The sequence below is a fragment of the Musa acuminata genome, chromosome BXJ3-9 (assembly GCF_036884655.1).
Source record: "Musa acuminata AAA Group cultivar baxijiao chromosome BXJ3-9, Cavendish_Baxijiao_AAA, whole genome shotgun sequence".
Lineage (NCBI taxonomy): Eukaryota > Viridiplantae > Streptophyta > Magnoliopsida > Zingiberales > Musaceae > Musa > Musa acuminata.
The window spans coordinates 10,864,610-10,884,257 of NC_088357.1; the positions used below are offsets into that span (position 1 = coordinate 10,864,610).

General features: G+C 37.3%; 2 protein-coding genes across 2 annotated transcripts in view; both read right to left on the minus strand.

Annotated features, from left to right (window-relative positions):
* Positions 1 to 178: 178 nt before the first annotated feature.
* Positions 179 to 7,831, minus strand: LOC135650115 (uncharacterized). Its single transcript, XM_065169268.1, has 5 exons — positions 7,412 to 7,831; positions 6,955 to 7,076; positions 3,941 to 4,032; positions 1,517 to 1,603; positions 179 to 494 (listed from the first exon to the last, which is right to left on the minus strand). The coding sequence occupies exons 1-5, from the start codon at positions 7,768 to 7,770 to the stop codon at positions 387 to 389; spliced, it is 768 nt and encodes a 255-aa protein (XP_065025340.1). The 5' UTR covers positions 7,771 to 7,831; the 3' UTR covers positions 179 to 386.
* Positions 7,832 to 9,245: 1,414 nt separating this feature from the next.
* Positions 9,246 to 19,648, minus strand: part of LOC103998056 (probable cadmium/zinc-transporting ATPase HMA1, chloroplastic) — a 39,992-nt gene continuing 29,589 nt past the window's right edge. Inside the window, exons 11-13 of the mRNA XM_009419431.3 lie at positions 19,253 to 19,440; positions 19,078 to 19,164; positions 9,246 to 9,663 (exon numbers count right to left, since the gene is read on the minus strand). Coding sequence (XP_009417706.2) covers positions 9,481 to 9,663; positions 19,078 to 19,164; positions 19,253 to 19,440 — 458 coding nt within the window. The 3' untranslated portion in view covers positions 9,246 to 9,480. The remainder of the gene's footprint in view (positions 9,664 to 19,077; positions 19,165 to 19,252; positions 19,441 to 19,648) is intronic.

The window sequence follows — 19,648 nt, forward strand, 5'->3', positions numbered from 1 at the left end:
TTTTGGTGGATTACAATTTTTTTTTATCGATCGTTCCAATACATAAATTTTCAGATGGAACGGTTCATCAATGCGCCCCGTGAGTTTCTTATTTCGTATTCCTCTCGGAAAAGGTACCAAACCACACAGACAGATGGGGTAAATGTTGCATCAACCAGAAAAAGCAGAACAAAACGCCTTGTGAACTATAGCATGCATCCGAATGCGACTTTCCGTGAACTGTAGGTTAACTTGTCCTAATCAAAATTCTACCTCACAAGCACAAGCAGCGACATAAAATATTGTATATAGATTACATCATGGGTGACATTATATCACAGGTGGTTACATGTTACGGTCCATACGGAGTCCGAGAGTACATCGCCCAAGACAATGATCCAAATGCATCAATTAGACGTTCTAGACCCCAAAGTTCTAGCGAGCTCCTTGATGATGGTCTTCTCTTTAGCTTCACCGTCAACTTCACGATGCCATTTTCTCGACATTTTCTCCGCCTGTAATTTGCAGGAAAGTTGATTAGTAGCTAAAATTCAAAATCATGACAGTGAATAACTGAGATTTTGATTTTTGTCAATGCTCTCAAAGTTGTAAGTGTACCACCTAATGCATATAGGATAAGTAGCAGTATACAAGTTTATGTCAAAATATTTAACATTTAATTAAATATAAAAAAAAGTAAGTTATCAAGTTTATTTTTTTGGAAGGCAAATAAAATGTTATTTTTGAAATGATTTATCTACAAAATAATTTAAGTGAGTTTAGATACAAGAATTTGGTAAAGATTAAACCAAGTAGCACTTGTGTGGATTATGTTTATACTAAAATGATAATAATGGCATAGGCAATAATTTAGAGAGAATGTAAACCATATATTGATATATAAGGGGATTCTCATACCTTTTAGTTTTAAGGATTGCATATATATAGTTCGCTCTATGTATTTCATATTAACGATGACACTCACAGAGACCACATAACCTATGCAATGCAGTCATCTCGAGAGAATAGGAAGAGGGGGAATGGAAAAACGAAATAGAGGAGGGAAGCATCCAAGACAGGAGCAAAAGCGAAAGATAAAAATGGAGAATAATGGAAGTATAAGAGGAGGATAAGTAGAAGAAAAAGGAGAAAGAAGAAATAATTAGCAAGAAAATGAGAAGCAGCTTAAAGGAAGGAAAAGGAGGGAAGGGAAGATGACAGAAAAAGAGAAAACAAGAAGACAGCCAAAAAAAATAAAAAGGAAGAGAAGAGAAGAGAAAATTAAAAATATTATTTATCTTCAATATATTTTATTAAATCCCACCGGTCAGGGGTACACCCTCCACATTAGAGGGAGGCTCGTCCTCTGGGGATGCTGTTTTTATATTTTATTAACCTGGTCTGATTGATACCCATTATTCTGAGCACTGACCTAAAGACTGAAGTTTGGCCATATCATTACTGGTTTGGTTCGAATACTTATGATATAAAGGACACAAAATAACTTTTGGAAAAGAAAATTAACCAACTCACTTACCCAAATGCGTAATGGACCCATCTGCTCCTTCACCATATCAGCTCCTGGCTGGATTAGATCTCTTCCTTTAGTCTTTATATCATCAATCTTAAAGAAAAACATCATAAAGTTGTTAAGGCCATTCGCAATGGATAACTATCCATTTTGATAGACAATCAAAGTAAATTGGTTTAACATGATCAAGAAAGATGATGACATTAGAAGCATCATGTTGTGCAGTGTCTTAAGATTAAATCCATTAAGCATGTGCTCAGAGTTATTATAATGAGATGAATTTCTATCAGCAAAAAGCTGAATGATTATCATTCAGCTTCCTATTGCAGTATAGATCCTACAAAAGAATCTCAGTTTATCAAAACTGAGATGAATGAGAGAGCTCACCAGATACGTTGATGGATATACAAACACAAAAGCATGGTGTATCAACAAACATCTCAGTCATCATTGTAGTGGCATATAGCAGAGATTAACGGCAATGACTTTGGAAGATCATTTTTACATATTTAGAATAACTTAAAAGAAAGATGAAGTCAAATATAAAAGGTATAATTGTCATGACCCGGGCCTGATGGGTTAACTAACCTATCAACTTTGTGTGGCCCAAACCACTGATCAAAATATTTAAGTTGAAATTGATAGTAATACACTCATCAAACCCTTATAAACTAATCTTAATCTTGCCCACTTCCAATGTGGGATTATTCAGAATATTTCAATAACTTCTATAGAACCCTGATGTTTATTGCTTGTAAGAGCAACTTGAGAGGTGAAAAACCACTGGATTGGGCTAAAATAAAGTGAATACGACTCTAACTTGATTAACTATTGATTAAAAAGTCCCCGCTTGATTAGACTTCATCAGGTTCTACGGAATATATTCGAATAGTAGTTGGAACCTAGAAATTTTAACCAAGTCTTTGAATTGGTTACAATACCTAATCTGTATCTGATTTCAAATACTAGCTTTGATATCAAATTGATAAAATATTTACTCATTTACCGATGGTCTTCTTTCTTCGACAGAAGGCATCCTCTGTGTTTCAAGAGAAAAGATGAAAAAAGAAAGGAGGAAGATAAGATGTAGGAGGAGACAAACGGAAGAGAGTTGGAGATAACTAGTAAGGAAGTAACGTTGCTAACAATTGATAGGATATGATGCCTTTGAGGATACACGGCCTTTGTGTTAGATTGTCATCCTACCCCTTCTTATTTTTAAACAAAGTAGGACTTAATAGGACTAACAATCATAAAAGATGAGTGATGGAAAGTTTTACACATTAACAAAAATCCCCATGTTATAGGACTCCATAGCTCTTAGAATATGACTCTAATTAGGAAAATAGTTATTATAATTTATAACCTATACTACGCTCATGTTAGGGCTTTTGGACACTAATTTAAGTCTAATTAAAAGTTTAGGTCTTCGAGAACTGCTTTTGAAGATGTGATGAAAATGCAATAATATTCCTAATCCGACTAGGACCAAGAATCCCCTTATGCAAGAGAGTTCATTGGGAATCATCTAGGTCTTGATTTGAATCTTGGCTAAGTTTTAACTTGAATATTGATTTGGTGTCCTTAGGTCACTTGAATTAAAGATGCAAATCAAGTCATCATAAATCAACATTTTCAATAAGGTCCTATATCTTCAAGATGGTCCAATCGTGGTAAGTTCAAGCTTGGGATAGGTCTAGTAGAACTCTAGATTGACCTGAGCATATTTTCATCACAAGAGTGACTGTCAGTTTGACATCATATTTGTTACAACTCAAGCATCAGACCATATAAGCTATTCACCCAAAATGGACTACTCATAAAATGAGCATTGGGTATAACTCGTATAAGAATTAAAATTTAGCCCACACTCAATCCAAATCAGGATATTACAAAATTTATCTGGATGTACGTTCCATAAAAGCTAAATATTACATGCTAAATTATTAGTGGCCTGAAAATTATTTAAAACTATATAAAATTCAATTTTGATGTGTCCATCTCCTTATGTTGGTGTATTTAGAAAAAAATGAGACAATGTGCTATTTATATCCACTTTATATGTTCACTTCTCTTTTTTCTCTTTTCTATTTTTCATTCTTGCTTCAAAGCTCATCCTTTGTTTCATTTTCTTAATCAAATCTATGAGCTAGTATGCGGTCTACAATCCAAAAAGAGAATTATAATATCAATTATGTTAAAGGGCTTTGGATCCTAACAAATTAGAATACTAAAATTACTTCTCATATAGTATACTATCGAATATACGAAATAAGACAACCAACATCCTTTTTTTCAAAATAACAATCTTAATGATGGAAGATATATCATGCTTGCCAAGTACATGGCCCTTACTCAAAAATGTTTGTAGACAAGAAAACAAATGCTAAGAGGGCATTGCAGTTAATGCAACCGTGCATGAAAACTTACACTGTGCAACTGTAGACTATTAGCTGCATAAGCCAGTAGAATCGTAGCACCACCAAAAACTATTGATGTAGCAACAGCAAATGCTTTTCCAACTACATAGGATACACATCAAACTGGTAAATTTTCATATGCAATATTTGTAAAAGAATAAATTTAGAACAAATTTCTACCACTGCCAATAGGAAAGTACTAAAAACCTAAAGACAAGAGTGATACTGTGATAGTATGTTACGTTGTCTACTCAAAAGAAAAAAATTGAATGTCAAATTACTTTCTTTTTACCAAACTCATAAGCATGCCTCATATAAATGTTATTCCTAACACTATCCTATTTGTCTGTTACGGTGGACATCATTAAGTTTAGATCATTAGTGGTTACTCCACAAGTTCATGCTAAGGTTTATAATCTTGATTTGGTACTGATACCGGACATCAATCTAAAAGAAACGATAATAGTATCAGAATTTGGTGAGTGTAAGGTATGGTCCAGTATCATCCAGAATAACAAATACCAATTTCGGAACCTTAAAACCCTACTAATCCTATTTTTTATTTTTGTCTTGCTGATAAATCAAAAAATATTTTTAAGAACTATTATGTAAGAAATATGATGTAAGAAATATATATGTAATAAATTTAAAAATAAATGAAGCTTGCATATGACATTGTACATGTATTATGTATCATCACAAATATACGTCAAAACGTGTATACAAGTCATACCCTATTTTAGTGAAGTGCCCACTACCACTAAGACAAATGTTGTGTTACCTAGTAGGTGGGTCTAGGTCCACAATCTCGCATGAATGGAGAACAATCTTGACAAACCCACAAATGATACTGCTCCCATGACATTTGATATTGATATTGATAGACTATGCTGTAACTGAATCAAACTAGCAATAGTCATGGCAAATTGGTCATTAAATTTACTTCTGTTACCAGCCACTATGTCAATTAAGCTTACTACTGCTTCAACTGTACGAGAAATGCAAGTCAGGGACCAAAGGATGCAAGATCTGAGCATTCATATATATCCAGTCCAAATTCAAGTAGATATAATAAGTGCAAATATCTGATTTAATATTCCACACTGATCAGGCTGAATACATGCAAGTTTGACCTAGATTCAAGTAGACCTATGCTAGAAATGTATAGATCTAGCCTCAATTAAATAAGAATACAAGCTTACGACTATGGAATGCAAGCTTGTAGCATGACAAGTTGACAGCTGCTCGGGAGAGAGCTACAATCTGAACCTCAATAAGCTTCAAATAGCATGAAAACAAGCGTGCAAGCTTCACATAGCTTTATGTGAACCAAAATAAGCACAAGAACCACAACTTCATTGTGCAAGCAGTTAATCAATTTATCTGTCATTTTCCTTGTATTGTTGTAACTAGTGAAGTCTGTGGTAGCCTGTCAGTCTTATTTTTCCTGTAGTTTGGGCCCCACAGCTTTATAAATAGTACATGAGCTGTTCTATCTATTGATAGTTGCACAAGGTGACAACCGAGCAACAACAACAGCAAAGACCCCATGCCATGGAAGGATCATGGAAGGATTTCCCTTGAGAGCACATGGCAACGAGACATCAGCTATCTGAGCCCCTTGGAACCCCATCGGGTGGCACCTAAGGGGATGTGTTCCCCGGGTAATATTAAGGTGGCCAAACATTTTAGTCGGTACATAGTTGTAGAGCTTTGAATGCTAGTTGACTGTTGGGCCTTGTCCAACTCCCCACGACCCCTTGTGTGCTGTCATTTGAAACTTGTGTGTGACTCTTTTGTGCCAACAAAGTTCTTAAGTGCTTCATTGCTTGTTCAATCTGATTCGAAATGCCTTTGCAAAGCAACAGTGGCCTGATAATTGCTTAACCACTAATTGTTTTATATCTTGCAAGTCTGCTAGCCCTGCAAGAGGTTGCAACTTAGCTAACCTTTTGCGAGTAGGTTTCACTAAGGTTCCACACTACTAAGGCAATTACAACCAACTCTGTGACATAATGCCCTTTTAGTGATGGCACCTCCAGATAGCCATCGACACTCTAACAATCAACAGATATAATTGTTGATGGGTTATTTGAGGTTATTTAAGATACATGGAATTTCCAATAAATACCCCACCAGCTAGGTGAATTGTGGTAGTGGTTTAAAAGAGAAGCCAGTAAATTTGTGTTTAAAAGCCTTCTTTCTAACAAATTCTTAAGTTCTTCAAGGTTTTTAATCTTTTGATTGATTTAACTAGCTCTTCGTCTCTCATTGAATCTTGTGAGATTGTTCTTACAGGAGAAAAAGAGATAAGAGAGTGCAAAACTTTGTTAAGAAGTCGTGAGACAAATTTGAATTGTAAAGGTTCATTCCCAATTCATGAAAAGGAGAAAGCTCGAAAGGGTAGCCGATCTTTGGTTGCCAATATAGAGATTTAGTGGACATCGGTCGTGGACAGAACCACTATAAAAAATGTTGTACCTTACCCTTTCTTTGTTGTTCTTCTCTTTAAATTGTTTTCAAGTCTTGGAAATTGACAGACTCTCAAAAGCTTCATTGCTCTAATTTAACTCTCTCTCTCTCTCTCTCTCTCTCTCTTAGTGCATTTAATAAGATCTTATTATCATATAGAGAATCCTTCCTGAACCACGGCCTATAGATACCCTTTTGCGCATATGGATGTCTAGGTAGCCCAAGTTAACAAGAATAAAGTATAATATTATCAGAATATCCTTCTTAATATACGCTCATAACCAAAACGAAAAATACTCAGGAAATTGAAAAACACATTTGGCCATGGCTATCAAGAACATAAAACTAATGGAATATGAACTCGACTCAACCTAACCAAACTAGATCAATGTCATTACTGAATCAAGCATATTCCATAAGTTCTATAAATAAAAGCAGAAATCTTCATCAAATGATTTTACAATTTTTCTCAATATTATAAATCTAAAAAACAAAACACAGTAAAATTAGTATCTCCTAGAATGTCATATGTGAAAGGGATGAGGAAATTACTCTGTGAGTAACCCACTAATGCAGCCTTTATCTTCTTTGAGTCAGCAGGTGAATATCTATCATGCCTCAAGTCGTTTGCGGTAGATGCTGAAATGTTTAGTTGCTCAAGTGGCACTTGCCATCTGTATTAACAATAATCAACAGCAGACATGAGCTAAACCCTGCGTTCACAAAGCTATCATCTCAGCTAACAGCTATAATATAAAACTAGAACAGAACCACTTCCGGTCGTATCATCTTGTGGCAGAAATAACTTTGAGACATATGGCACAAACAAGTGGTAATATCATCTCGAGGTTATCAAGATGTGGCGCAGATGTAAATGGTCGATCACCAATTAATTGACAAAATTATCCAAGAAAACCTAAAAAAGTATGCAATGTCGACTCTACAAAATTAAGCACAGATGTAAATAGAATCAAGAAGTGCAATTGTTCTAAAAGAGGAGAGAGCATACCTTTTAGGTCCGAAGGTGGCCTGCGGCAAAGAAATGTAAGACCGGAGGGGATTGTGAGGATCCGATGGAACAGGGGCGGAAGAGGAGGACGAGCTATGGACGAGCCATCTGGAGGAGAACGAGAGGGAGGATGGTTCTGGTACCGCCGCTCCCTTGATGGGGAGGGAGTGACGGAGGATCTCCGGGAGAACGTCGGCGGTCCCGACGGCGTCATCCGTCAAGGCCTTAACGCCATCGGCGGAAGCTGAGGGCGGCGGCGGCGGCGGAAGCTTCTGGGCGAGACGCCCGACGGCGTTCTTCGACTCGTGGAGGAAATAAGCCCCCTCGGTGGCGGCCAAACGCCCGGCCAAAAAACTCATCGCGCTGCTGCAGCGCCTCTCCAACAAACCAGACTCATATCGTTAGTTTTCCGCGGTTGAAATTTCCAGCAGTCTTGGGAAACAAGTTTCTTTTTCTATAATAATTAAATGATAATTTATTATTTTCTGTAGTGAGTCGAAGACAATTTCGTACACCTCTCAAGAAGCTGGACAACGTTCCATGTTTACTGGAAACCTTTGCTGTGGGTAATCTTTAAAATATATATATAATATAAATTTATTATTTATAGTTCCTTAATTATCAATCTTTTTTTTTTTTCATAATTCCTTATGTCGGAATCATTGTCGCATCGTCCGAACTTAGTGCTACTCATCGCTCGATGCTCCCTCGATATCGTTTGTTGTCCCTCTACTCTACGATTCGATGCTATTTCGACGTTACTCCGAGAGAAGAGAAGAGAAGAAAAAAAAATATTTACATCCATTTATAGAGGAGGTTTCGGAATATTAAAAAGTTTTTGAATAGAATTCTTGAGTCAAGTTTCAAAAGAAAAAAATATTTAGATTTTTCCCGAGAATCATATCTATCGTTTCTAGAATTCTCAAATAACACATCTTTCTTTTGTGTAATATTTATTTCCTCTCTTTTTCTATGGACCAATCTAGTTTTTTAGTGTTTTTAGATGGTGTGTTATGATGTTTTCAACAATACCCAAAAAATACTATAACATATAGTATAAAAATATTATAACATAATATTCTTTTTGTATAAATTATATAAAAATATTATGTTTACAATGTTTTTACACTACATTATAGTATTTTTCAATAATAATAGAAAATAATGCAATACAAAATATTGTAATATAATATTTTTGTTTTCAGTAATTCTAGAAAACTTACTATAATATAGTTTTTTTTTTTACTATGTTTTAGTGTCTAATATTACTGAAAATATTATAATTAGACTGATTCACCTGTAGATCGATCCACAAGAAAAATGAGAGAAAAAGATTAAAAAAAATGTAAACGGCTATGGATATATATTTTACGTATTAGTAAAAAAAAAAAGGTGATGTCTGAGATTTTTGAAAATGAAAGATGCTTCTCGAGAAAAACTAAGAGATGGAGGCTTTTTCGAAAATTCACCCCTCAAAAAACCACAAGATGCCTAAGAATTAGTTCTAACAATTAGTTCGATAATTGATACTATGCAAAAGTGAGAGTTTTCTAACAGTTAGTTCCTCATTTGATGTATCTGATGCCTAAGAAATCATATCATATTATTTAATGAAGAACACATCTTTCAATTTAATAAATGTTCAATTAAATTGAACTGATGCAATTTAATACATTGATTCAATTCGATGAGATTGAAATAGAAAAGAAAAGACTTTTGTCCTTTCTTTACAAAAGCACAAAAAGAGTGAGCTTCCACAGAGAACTCACTAGTTTTATTTGCCCTTCAGTCTTTTAACACGAGAGTCAATCAGCAAGACAAGTTACAGTCGTCCTATTTGTAACACACGTCTAGTTCATTAAGAATTGGGCAGTAAAAAGTCAATTCACAGATGCGAAGATTGTCCTTGTTGTTGGAGATGACAAGGCACAGGGCTTTTAAGCTATTACATTGAAGGATGCCAACGAGTTCCACGATATGGTGGACACCGTAAGGATGACAGATTATATGCCAAAAACTATGAAAACTTGCTCTCCAATTTAATTCTAGAGACACTCATTCTACAGATTTTACACGGCCGATGGTTGAATAGTACTGTTCCAGGACGGCCTCCATTTTGTAAGATCGACTAAAACCTTTTTTAGTTGATACAGTGCTTGCCGAAGATCCTCTTTCCAGGACCATGTTGGGTTGTTGAGGGCACGAACCGAGTTAAGACAGACAAGGAGCGTCCCACCTTCATGAAGAAGTACCTGCAAGAAATAGGAAGGATTACTTGGGATGATTACAACAACCAAAAGTCGGTCAGTTCTGCTAAATGGTTCTCTAAGTTGACTAACATGACACTACTTAAAAACATATCCACTGATACATCAACTTAGTTCTGCTACATGATTGCCCCATTATTCAGTTAGTTCTCCTACATGGTTGCCCCGATATCAATGACTGTAATCCTGTAGGTATGAAAATGATCCATATAGCAATTATCAGCTGGAAACCCCTTCCAGAGCGGTCAGCTAACATCAAAGATAAATCAGATGCCAATACTACAACAATGATTAAACTTGTCCACTGATATATCATTGAAGATCCAAAGTTCAAAGGATTGTACTAGTAATCTTCTCAAAGCATATGAAAGGTTCTATCCTAACTGTCCGTCACAAGCTCTGGGAAGAAGAACAATACTTATAAATTTGAGAGCATTTATATCCTGATGTGCTACGTCAAGGAGAAGATATATATTTCAGTTCTAACACCTCATGATCCTCCTTGATGATAATGTCAGACCTAAAACAACCTCTGTGACGGTTGTGGATAGCTTACTGTAGCTCATATCTCGACCATCCATATGATGGAAATAGATACCAATGAGTGACAACATTACAGCCTATCGACAACTAAACTATAAATCCACCTCGATCAGCTTTGGATCTTCAATAGTATGTTCGTCAAAGCCAATATGGCTACCAAGATCACTAAATATAGCAACTTATCGTATCAGCTACTAAATTTACAAGATGCCTCGCCAATAGGCATTATGCAACTCACAAGTGGTGACTCTACTGAACCAATGCCCGCTATCAACAATCGGAACCACCGACAAAGCTTCTGTAATATGCTAGACTGGTCAAGGATATAGAAGACTACACAAATTCATTCATTCTTTTACTTTTTTGAGAAAAAAAGTCCACAATTGATGAATTAGAGGCTACATTCTAGGGATTCGTCATAAATTGAGAGAAGATCAAAGAAAAACAACAACTAAAGCAAACCCCTCCCAGTCCTCTTACCAGAACAACTTTCAAGAACATTCCTGGTGAAGGAAAAAGATATAAAATTCAGCACCTAACTGCGTAAGATCACCCCGAGGATGGGCAATATCACCCTGAAAATTTCAGCATAGTACAATCCTGTTGTGCAAATCCAAACCAGATGTTATATACCCCTTTACAGACCATTCTAGTGGCTGGTCCGCTATTCAGATATTCTTCATTTCGTCAATCAAATGGCAAGATATCAGCCCTTCAAATTTCAACTCAATGTAAGCTCATTCTGGCTTTCACACAATAAATAGAGTTCCAATAATAGTGATGAAAAATTATAAGAAACAGTCCTTTGAACTTTTTGAGGAGTCCAAAAGTCATCAACCAATTAAAAGCAAGATCACAACATGTCTTTGTCCCCAAAAACTTGAAATTATAGACCAACCAATAAAGCTCTGTCACTCGATAAAATTCCAATGCCATCAAAATTTGATGTCGAGCAGGCATGATTCTATGTATGTCGAGTTGAAGTTCAGATGAATTTCAATGGGATTGAATAAAAAAGAAGTTTCAGATGATGTTGACAGCTTGAAGTTTAGATGAATTTCATTGGCATTTTAGTAAAAAAAGTTTAAGATTATATTGTCAGCATCTCCCAGGTCTCAAAAAATTATTCATGCAATTTTTCCATTTCGCAAATTTAATATTTTCGTGCTGCTAATTTATGCAACAGTAGTATAAGAATATTTCCAAAAGTTAATTTGGTTGTCTGCCTTGAAGATCAACAACATAAGCTATTTACTATTAAGTCAATTAATGGAAAAAGTACAAAAAGGAGAAATATTTTCATATGATTTTTATCAATTTAAAAAGTGTGTTTATAGAGCAACTAGAGATTCACTATGTGGCTTTTATAAAATAATGGTATATCCGATAATTATGTTGAGGCCATATAATACAGGGTTCGTCGTATCGAGATATACCACCCGATAAGGGCGATACATACCGATTCGATAGGGGACCAGTACGTAGATCGCCCTATACTAGATGGTACCATTAAGCTATTTTCGGCAATTTTACCATATCGTCGGTATGCCCCGGTGTATTGACATACAGTACATCGATACACCAAGGTACGTATCATACTAATAGCTAGTCGATACACCGGTACAGACCAGTAAGACAAACCTTCATATAGTATATGTATGATAATGTTGTCTGTTACTCTGTTAGAATTATAGGGAGTGAGGGAGTTGTTAGGACTCTAGCTAGGAGAGTCCTAATTGAGAGGGACATTCATGTAAAACCTACCTAAGCCGACCCCTATTAAAGAGGTAAAGAGGCCGGCTAGGGTTAGGAGGTTGTTTCTTAAAGAAGAATTAGGAGTTGTAAAGGAATAGGAGTCTTAAGAATTAGGAGTTGTAAAGGAATAGAAGTCTTAAGTAGGAGTCCTATTAGGAGTTGGTTAGAAGTAGGAGTCTTGAGTAGGAGTCCTATTAGGAGTTAGGGTTTAGAAGCCCTATAAATAGTCATGTATTCCTCCTCTTTTCATAAGCAATAGATAAATCTTTTATGCAGCCTTTGAGCAGCAACTTGGAGGGAGGAACCCCTATAGAGTTCCAAGGAGGCCGATCCCCTAAAGAGATCAACCCCAAGTTTAGAATCTGCAAGGGTTCTAACACCTGGTATCAGAGCAGCGTTCTTGGCATCTCGCTGCCCTTCCACTGCCATCCATCAACCCTCCACAACCTCCCAAAGCAATTCCCACAATTGCTTAAAAGATCGTCACCGAATTCCGCCATCATCTCCACCACCGCGGATCATCCTTTGATCTCCCCGTAAATTGCAACAGGTTCTGGTTTCCTACCTTACTGCTGTTGCAATTTAGTTATCCTTATTCGAAAATCCAAAAAAAAAAAAAATTGTTCCTATATTGCTGCATAAACTTTTCGTCACAAAGTTTTCATCTCTACGATGAAAGATACATTGCAAAATTCCAGCCGCATAGCACCATCTGTTTGATCTTGCTACTGTGCTTTTTCTATCCAAATTTCTACGAAATTTTTATGACATCTTTGACACTTCCTAGCAGTGGATTTCCCTTTGGTTTCATCAAAAAATTCTCAATATAAACTACTGATCTTTTATGTCCAATCTGCTGCACTTGAATTGCAGAATTCAAGCCGCATAGCACCATCTGTTTGATCTTGCTACTGTGCTTTTTCTATCCAAATTTCTACGAAATTTTTATGACATCTTTGACACTTCCTAACAGTGGATTTCCCTTTGGTTTCATTGAAAAATTCTCAATATAATCTACTGATCTTTTATGTCCAATCTGCTGCACTTGAAAATCTATGCTGCAGAAAATTTCAGCTGCATATTGTTACCTTAACCCATCTATTTGCAATCTTTTTTGAATGAAATTTCTTATACACTTCATAGATCATCTTGGCTTCCATCTAAGATTGATCTATTAAGAAATTCATCTCTAAAAACGATTTTATGTTGCTGCAAATTTTCATCGTAACCCGCTGAAATTTCTCGACGAGAATTCTGCAATCGCAACTTGCACCAATTTCCTTGCTGTTATATTGCCGAAATTTTCTTGATTAAATTAGATATCCTTGCTGTCATATAAACTGTGATTTTTCTATCAATTCCTTCCTAAATTCTCTCAAGTTTTTGGTGGAAATTACGTCGAGAAACCGTTGTTTCTTCGACGATAATTCTACTCTTACAAGACAGCACATACTTGCTGCAACTTCCACGGATTTCTGTCAAACCTTTACTACCATCTATCACAGATCCAAAACTTTCATCCACAGCCCTAAAACTCTACCAAACCACACCCTCAAACTGCACCCAAAATAGCCACAAAAAAAGCCTAAACCGCAGCCTACATCCACCAATCCACCAACCCTTTCAACCATCACTTCTCTCATCCTATACATGCCTTTAACCCAACAACAAAAGAGAGATTTGGGGGCATATACTATGGCATCTAAAGAGGCAATCAATGCTAAATTCGAAGCCTTGGAGGTGCGAATGGAGGATAAGATTCGGATGCTCTTTACCGAACTCAAATTGGGCCGACCACTAAGCCCGAAGAAATCATATCAAGGAGAGAGCTTTGCCCAATCACACCAAGCCCGAATAGATGACTTCCAAGGGAGGGGAGGCTATATGACTGACCCCAACTATCCATGCATGAGAGTGGACTTCCCTAGATGGGAAGAAGGAGACCCGATTGGTTGGATCTCGCGCGCGGAGCGATATTTTCGGTACCACAAAACCGCGGATGTATCTATAGTGAAAATTGCAGCTATACATCTTGAAGGGGATGCTATACAGTGGTTTGACTGGTTTGAACATACTTAAGGAGTCCTTTCATGGCGACAATTCAAAGAAGGACTGCTGATTCGCTTCAGACCAACCGATTATGAGAATATTGACGAACAACTAGCAAAGATCCGACAAACCTCCACCATTCAGGAGTACCAAACCAGGTTTGAAAGGTTATCTAATAAAACTCGTGATTGATCTCAAAAACAGCTATTGAGGACCATCATTGAGGGCTTGAAGCCGGAGATCCGAGGAGAAGTTAAAGCGCGACAACCGTATACACTTATGGCAGCCATCTCTTTCGCACGACATCAAGAGGAGCAATTGAACCATGAAGCTCGGAGGACTAGGGTCACTCCTCAACCAGTAATATTGAAGCCCTCAGCCCCCCCTACTATCGACCAAGTCCCTACACCAAAGAGGTCAACAAGAGAAGAGCTTCGGGAGCGATATGCGAAGGGGTTATGTTGGCATTGTGACGAGCCGTGGAGCCGTGAGCATCGTTGTAGTAAAGGGAGACTTCTTATGATTGAACCAATAGAAGAAGAGGTCATTGAACATCCAGAAGAGAGCCTTGAACATGAAGAAGAAGATGCAGAAGAAGAGCCACAACCGACTGAAGTTACGGTACATGCACTAGCCGGCTACTCAAACCCGCAAACGATAAAAGTTAGAGGCCTTCTCAAACAACAACCGATCACTGTTCTCATCGACACGGGCAGTTCTAATAACTTTCTAAATAGTAAGGTTACTATCCAGATAGCCTTACCTATTGAGAATTGCAGCAGGTTTGACGTTAAGGTCGTCGACGGACGGATTTTTAATTGTGATCGTAGGCGCCCGCAGGAGAAACTATTGCTGCAGGACCAAGAGATAATTGCATATTTCTTCCTTCTCCCTCTTGATGATCATGAGGCCATGCTCATAATTAAATGGTTGACGACATTATGTGATATTTCTTGGAATTTTATGCAACTAATTATAAAACTTTACAGTAAGGAGAAACAGGTGATACTGAACGGGAAACGTGAGGGCGACATAACGACGATTTGCACACAACAAATGAAGAAGGTTTTGCATAAAGCATGCAGCGGCCTTTTGGTACAACTTGAGCAGCAAACTAAGGGAGAGCCAACAAAATTTGAAGATCCAAATCTACTTCCTTTGCTTGCTGAATTTTCAGATATATTTGACGAACCGTGCAACCTACCTCTTACCCGTCGGCATGATCATTGTATAACGATTCTTCCAGGCAAATCTGCAGCAAATGCTCAGCCATATCAGTATCCACATCTCCAGAAGGATGAAATAGAAAGGATTGTAAAAGAGATGCTCAAAACAGGAGTTATTCGACCATGTTGCAGCCCTTACTCTTCACCGGTGCTCCTCATACGAAAGAAGGATGGAATATGGCGATTATGTGTTGATTACCGAGCTCTCAATGGCATAACCATCAAGGATAAATACCCTATTTCAGTAGTAGATGAGTTGCTAAGGGAGCACAAATCTTCACAAAGCTGGACCTTCGATCCGGGTATCATCAAATACGAGTATGCGAAGAAGACATACCGAAAACCACCTTTTGAACACACAACAACCACTATGAATTTTTGCTTTCTTCAAAAGAAGGTGGAATATCTTGGGCATATCATATCGGAGAAAGGTGTGGCAGTAGACCCCTTCAAAATTGGAGCAATGCAAAACTGGCTGACCCCGAGGAACATAAAATTGCTACATGGCTTTCTGGGTTTAACAGGCTACTACTGCAAGTTCGTGAAAAACTATGGAGAGATTAGTGCACCAGTTACTTCCTTACTGAAAAAAGATGTCTTCCAATGGTCTGACAGAGCCTCCGCTGCCTTCGACAAACTTAAGGCAGCCATGACGACGACGCCGGTGCTAACACTACCAGATTTCAACCGACCCTTCATTATTGAGGCCGACACATCTAGAGTCAGAATTGGAGTCATTCTCATGCAAGATGGTCGACCACTCGCATACACTAGCAAGGCATTATCTCCCTCCTATCAAAATAAGTCAACATATGATAAGGAGATGCTCGCCATTGTGCGCGCAGCAACGCGATGGAGACCCTACTTGATTGGTCGATGATTTCAAATTAAAACCGACCAAAAAAGCCTTAAGTACTTTTTGGAGTGAAAGATATCATCCCCTGAGCAGTAAAAATGGGTAACAAAACTTCTTAGATTTGATTATGAAACAACTTACAAAAAGGGGAAAGAGAATGTTCTTGCAGATGCGCTTTCGCAGCTACCCGAGCAAGCTGAAGTTTCGACCGTTTCACTTCCGACTAGCGACTTCCTTGAGGATATTAAGATAGAATGGCAGGAAGATTCAGAGACTAGTACGATTATAAAAAAAAAAAAAAAATTGGAGGAAGCACCAAGCTCCGTGGCTCATTACAATTGGGACTCAAAAGAATTACACTATAAGGGATGCATTATGCTTGTGACAAATTTTACTTGCATCTTCACAAGCAGATTTTGGACAAAGTTATTCCATATGCAGGGTATTAAATTGAAAAGGAGTATGGCATATCACCCACAAACCGACGACCAAATAAAAGTTGTAAATAGGTGCTTGGAGATAGCCCAAAGCCACCCACCAAATATGACTACGCAAGGAGAACTCCAGACCCAACCAAGTGCTATTATTGATCGGCGAATTGTGACTCAACGATGACAACCCACTACTGAAGTGCTAATACAGTGGGCGAACCTATTATCAAAAAATGCCACTTGGGAGAACTATGACGACTTGAAGATCAAATTCCCAGAATTCAAGAATCGTCAGCCTCGAGGACAAGGCTGATTTGAAGAGGGCGGGTCTGTTAGGACTCTAGCTAGGAGAGTCCTAATTGAGAGGGACATTCATGTAAAACCTACCTAAGCCGACCCCTATTAAAGAGGTAAAGAGGCCGGCTAGGGTTAGGAGGTTGTTTCTTAAAGAAGAATTAGGAGTTGTAAAGGAATAGGAGTCTTAAGAATTAGGAGTTGTAAAGGAATAGGAGTCTTAAGTAGGAGTCCTATTAGGAGTTGGTTAGAAGTAGGAGTCTTGAGTAGGAGTCCTATTAGGAGTTAGGGTTTAGAAGCCCTATAAATAGTCATGTATTCCTCCTCTTTTCATAAGCAATAGATGAATCTTTTATGCAGCCTTTGAGCAGCAACTTGGAGAGAGGAACCCCTATAGAGTTCCAAGGAGGCCGATCCCCTAAAGAGATCAACCCCAAGTTTAGAATCTGCAAGGGTTCTAACAGGAGTGTTTGCTAGAAAGAAAGTGGGATGGGACACATTGATAAGTGGAGAAAATAGGAAAGAGGTGAAAGGCCAACGGACATAGAAAAATTCACATTTTTGCCTCAAATGTTTGATATTTTATGATGTGAGGGATCAATATTTTTGTTATGATTGGTTCAAGAGTCCTACTAAAAACAAGATATAAAAGATGAACCAAATCTTATCCTAGACTAAGCAAGTAAGCAACTATCACACGCAATAAGCTATAACAATGCAAATCGACACATCCTTTAGACTCCAATCTAACTAAAAATATTTTTTTACTTTTTAAGTATACTAAATATGCACTGGTTACAAATATATGCTAAAAAGTTCTTAGGAACATCACTAAAATGGAGAAAGAACTATTTTTGGCTTAAAGATCCTGGATCACATCAGAATACCACAATAAGTCTCATACATTTTAACAAGGTACAAATGTAAATATCACAAAATAATAAAACAATAACATGTAAGACAAGATTACCAAGAATTGCATGGTTAACAATAACATAGTTCTTACCATGTTTTACTATACTAGCTGATTTAATATGGTTTGGCCAGTATTTACCAGGCCAATGGTCAATCAGTACACGAACCAGCCCAAACCAGATGGTCCAATCCGGTTCTTTATGTGTGTGTGTGTGTGTGTGTGTGTGTGTGTGTGTGTGTATAAATATATAATCAGTACATGAACCAGCCCAATCCGGATGGTTGAATCCAGTTCTTTATGTGTGTGTGTGTTTTTACTTTTAACCAGTCTTCAGCTAGGGATGCAACCCCTGGCGAGGAGTCACAAGGAGGTCTTCACCCATTGCTGCCTGCTATTGTTCATGAATCCGTCCACTCCATTACTATTCCTCCTCTTCTTCTTCTTTTCTTCCTGCTTCTTCCTTCATTTTCTTCCTCTTCCTTCTTCCTCCCCTCTCTCCCTCCCCCTCTCCTTTTCAGTGTACAGCATACAAGCACACAGTATGCCAGAATGGACCGGACACATATCAGTCTGGTCATGGATCAAAATGGATCCAGTAATCAAGACTGCATTCCTTGGTTCTTACCTACATATAAAGCACTAACAATTTCTTCAAAACAAAATAATGTAGGTTTAACAAAGTTCTCCACTGGAAAAGATTCAACATATTGTTTGTCAGAATTTCATCCTTTACTTGCTTATCAAGAAACATACAACTACAATGAAAATTCACATAGGATAAAAGAGATTAGTTTGGTGGTGCATATAGTGAAGCATTTGCTTACAGTTACTGATGCACACAAAGACCATAGACAACGCTCATGGTCACAGCCTGTTGTGTTTAGGTTTCTTGTGAAGTAAATTCAAGGAATCTGAGTACATACTAAGTCAGGTTACATACTTTTTGTATGTGAGACATTATAGTGCAACATTTTCTGCAAATTATGACAAAGTCCAGAAAGAGAAGAGACTGGTTCTGTCATGCCTATCAATAAGTATAATTTCATTAAAAAGGGAGTAAACTAAAACAGATAGACGGCTGACAGAAAATGTCACAATATGTTACTATGAAGTATGAACTATGAAGTACCATTGAGATTGAAAGAAATAAACCCATAGGAACAGCCAAAGTGCCAAACATAAATTTTATCATAAATCTTGATTTAAGAGATGGCTATGTTTAGAAAAGAGGATCAGAAAAATGTATTCACCAGGAACATAAACCTAAATCATAATTATGAAATATGTAAAAAAAATGTGAGTAATGCAACATTTGTTCAAGAGACAGACCGTCAGCCAAAGAGGAAGATAGCCAAACACTGAAGGAAGCGAAGCAAAAACAATGCAAGATAAAGCAAGTGCAACACTTTGCTTCACCTGCAAGTATGCAATATTGGTTTTAGTCCAATGATCAACTAATTCAGGAAAAACAACTTGAAAATGCTGAATGTCATAGACAAAGTACCAAAGAAGTCGTTTGACGAGCTTTAGCTATACAAAATGGAACTCCAGTAATGTTATCTTGAAGTAACAGCACATCTGCTACAGCTGTTGCTGTTGCACTTGCACGTTGAGCTAGCACAATACCCACAGTAGCAGCAGCAAGGGCAGGTGCATCATTAATACCATCTCCTACCATTATCAAACCTCCACCTGCATACAAAAATCATAGGGATATTTCTAATTATTACTAATGAAAACATGTAAGAGAAGCATGTTGGTAAAAATCCTCCTAGTATTTACGGAAAGCTCTGAAAAAAACGTAAGATGTACAGGAAGAGAATTCCTTAAGTAGGAGAGTGCTTACTTCATCAAGGACATGAAATAAACTAAATGAAAAAATAGAACTAAAAAGATACCA